This window comes from Aplysia californica, unplaced genomic scaffold, assembly GCF_000002075.1.
Source record: "Aplysia californica isolate F4 #8 unplaced genomic scaffold, AplCal3.0 scaffold02205, whole genome shotgun sequence".
NCBI classification, from domain to species: Eukaryota; Metazoa; Mollusca; class Gastropoda; order Aplysiida; family Aplysiidae; genus Aplysia; species Aplysia californica.
In genome coordinates this window covers 8,291-10,599 of record NW_004799475.1, presented here as the reverse complement: position 1 = coordinate 10,599, position 2,309 = coordinate 8,291, and the positions used below count along the sequence as shown (strand labels likewise).

General features: G+C 45.7%; 1 protein-coding gene across 1 annotated transcript; it reads left to right on the top strand.

Annotated features, from left to right (window-relative positions):
• Positions 1-1,443: 1,443 nt before the first annotated feature.
• LOC106014081 (sex hormone-binding globulin) lies at positions 1,444-2,163 on the top strand (the record flags this gene model as incomplete). The annotated part of the gene is given in 1 exon segment (XM_013091120.2): positions 1,444-2,163. A coding segment is annotated over 1 exon segment (105 nt), but the record flags the coding sequence as incomplete, so codon positions are not given.
• Positions 2,164-2,309: the final 146 nt, after the last annotated feature.

The following is a 2,309-nucleotide window of genomic DNA, read 5'->3' as shown; positions in this document are numbered from 1 at the left end:
TGACCCCCCCCTCCCGACCCCAAGCAAAAACCCCCCAAAAACCCACTCCTCTTTATACCGTCGCCATTATGAGTGTACAGCAACAACAACTACAACTACAACAACAACAACAACAACAACAACAACAACAACAACAACAACAACAACATCAACAGCGATTTCGCAACACCAAGAGCTACAACAATAGCGACTGCATTGAGGACGTCCACACTTTCAATTTCTAGATCGCTCTCGTTATCGTCATACATCAACATTCAACAACAGCATGCGCGGCATAAGTGGCCATTGTGCAGCAACAAAAACAAACTCCTGATTCCTGATGGTTCAACAACAAAACTCCGGATCGTGTTCCCCATAGGCTTAAGTGAACGCTATGGAATGATGCAATTATCTTTCCGACCGGCCTGTAAACATTTCTCGCAGCCCGGGTACTCTACACTGTCACCCCTCTATCTTTACTCTCCGATCCTTATTAAGCAATCTTTTCTCGAAGAGCCAAGAGATACTTCCGGTTACTGCTTCCCCGATTGTTTGTACCCGCGTCTTTCCATGGAATATTTTGGAAACGACATTTAAAGGCAACAATAATCTATCGAACAGATAATATTATGATACTTGACCTGGATGTAAGGGTCGGCTTTAAAGGGAACGGATGGGAAGAAAACGGGGGGAGGGAGGTGTTACAGGAAGAATGAAGGACACGAGACGGGATGGGGTAGTAGGGGGAGGACAGGAAGTGTGCACGAAAGATTCTTTGCCAATTATTATCAGATTACCAGCGCACGGGACGTTGTATTGCACTTCAGGGAGCAGACTACGACGCACTTGAATAAACGACTGCCGTTATTATCCTGTGGTGAAGAGAGAAAGGTGGGAGGGTAGGGGTTGAATCTTAGCGCTAAGAGTTGAATGTAGGCCTATAGAGCGATCTCGGTAAATGGAAGGGAAAGGGGTATCTGTTCGTGGAAAAGGGGGAGGGGGTTATTAGGGTGGGAGAGCGATTGGGGAACGGAAGGGGGGTTGTTAGGGTAGGAGTGAGATTGGGAGACGGGGATTGGGGGAGGGGGAGGGTATTCGCAACGGAGCGCGTGCGTGCGTATGCAACTGATTTGTGATTTTCGTGTCCCACCAACTCCGTCGTACGGCAGTGCACAGGTGAGGTCGAGCCGATTAACCAATCAGGTTGCAGAATTAACGCGCGGCAAAGCTTGTGAATGGTCGCTGGTTCGCGCACACGCGCCCGTAGGAGACACTGCCTGAGTCGGCGGTTTCATTCACCTGGGAGAGAGGGCGTACACGTCAAAACGAGAGAGAGAGAGAGAGAGAAAGAGAGAGAGAGAGAGAGAGAGAGAGAGAGAGAGAGAGAGAGAGAGAAGAGAGAGAGAGAGAGAGAGAAAACACGGCCAGGAGTATGATTTGCTTTAGAAACTTCAGGTAAAATACAGTATCGATACTGAGAAATCTATGTGACTCCACAGAGTGTGGGAGAGCGAGAGTAGAGAGGCAGAGAGAGGGTAGGCTACCTTCTATTTAAGCAGCGATTGAGGGGCCCTTAAACTCCAAAGTTTTCAAATTAAGCCGAACACAGGTGCTCCTTTCTTACTGTCAACTGATCTAGGTCGGAGGCTTTCAATCAGTACGACTGAGCGTGAAGACTAGCGGATGTCAGAACCAGCTACAATCTTTTAAAGTTCATCATTTTGACAACAAAGACTTTAAAGTATTTTATTAATAATTATCCAGCTGGGAAACACCGGCAACAACCCTTCAGCTACATCTGTTATTAGGACAACAGAACGTTGAGATCGTCTATCACAGCAACAGCACTGCCCAGAGAATAGAACAATAACATTTACCATAATCTGTACATTTTACAGAGAAAAACTAACTTTATTTTGTGAATCAAAACTCTCCCGAGGTGCAGCCAAAAGAGACCGGACAAGTGCCCCACAACTGCCGAAAAATCTTCAAGTGACTTTCTGGAAAACTCGTCTTTGACGTACCGTCATTAATTAATACCACCGTGTTTTCTTATCCCAGTACATTTATTTGTAATCGATGGATATGAACGCGGTGAAGCGACAGATCTTGTATCTCTTCTATGTCTTGTTGGTTGGAGACGTATCATTTGGGGCCATACGACATCTTAGAAAGATATGTAAGGTGAGTAACGGCTTGTTTGAGTTTACAGGTTTGCATTTGCTTCATTGTTACTGATGATGTTGCTGCTTTTGTCGTCATCATCGTCACTGTTGCTGGTATTGTTGTTGTTGAGTAGTTGTTGTTTCTATTGTTGTTTTTGTTGCGAT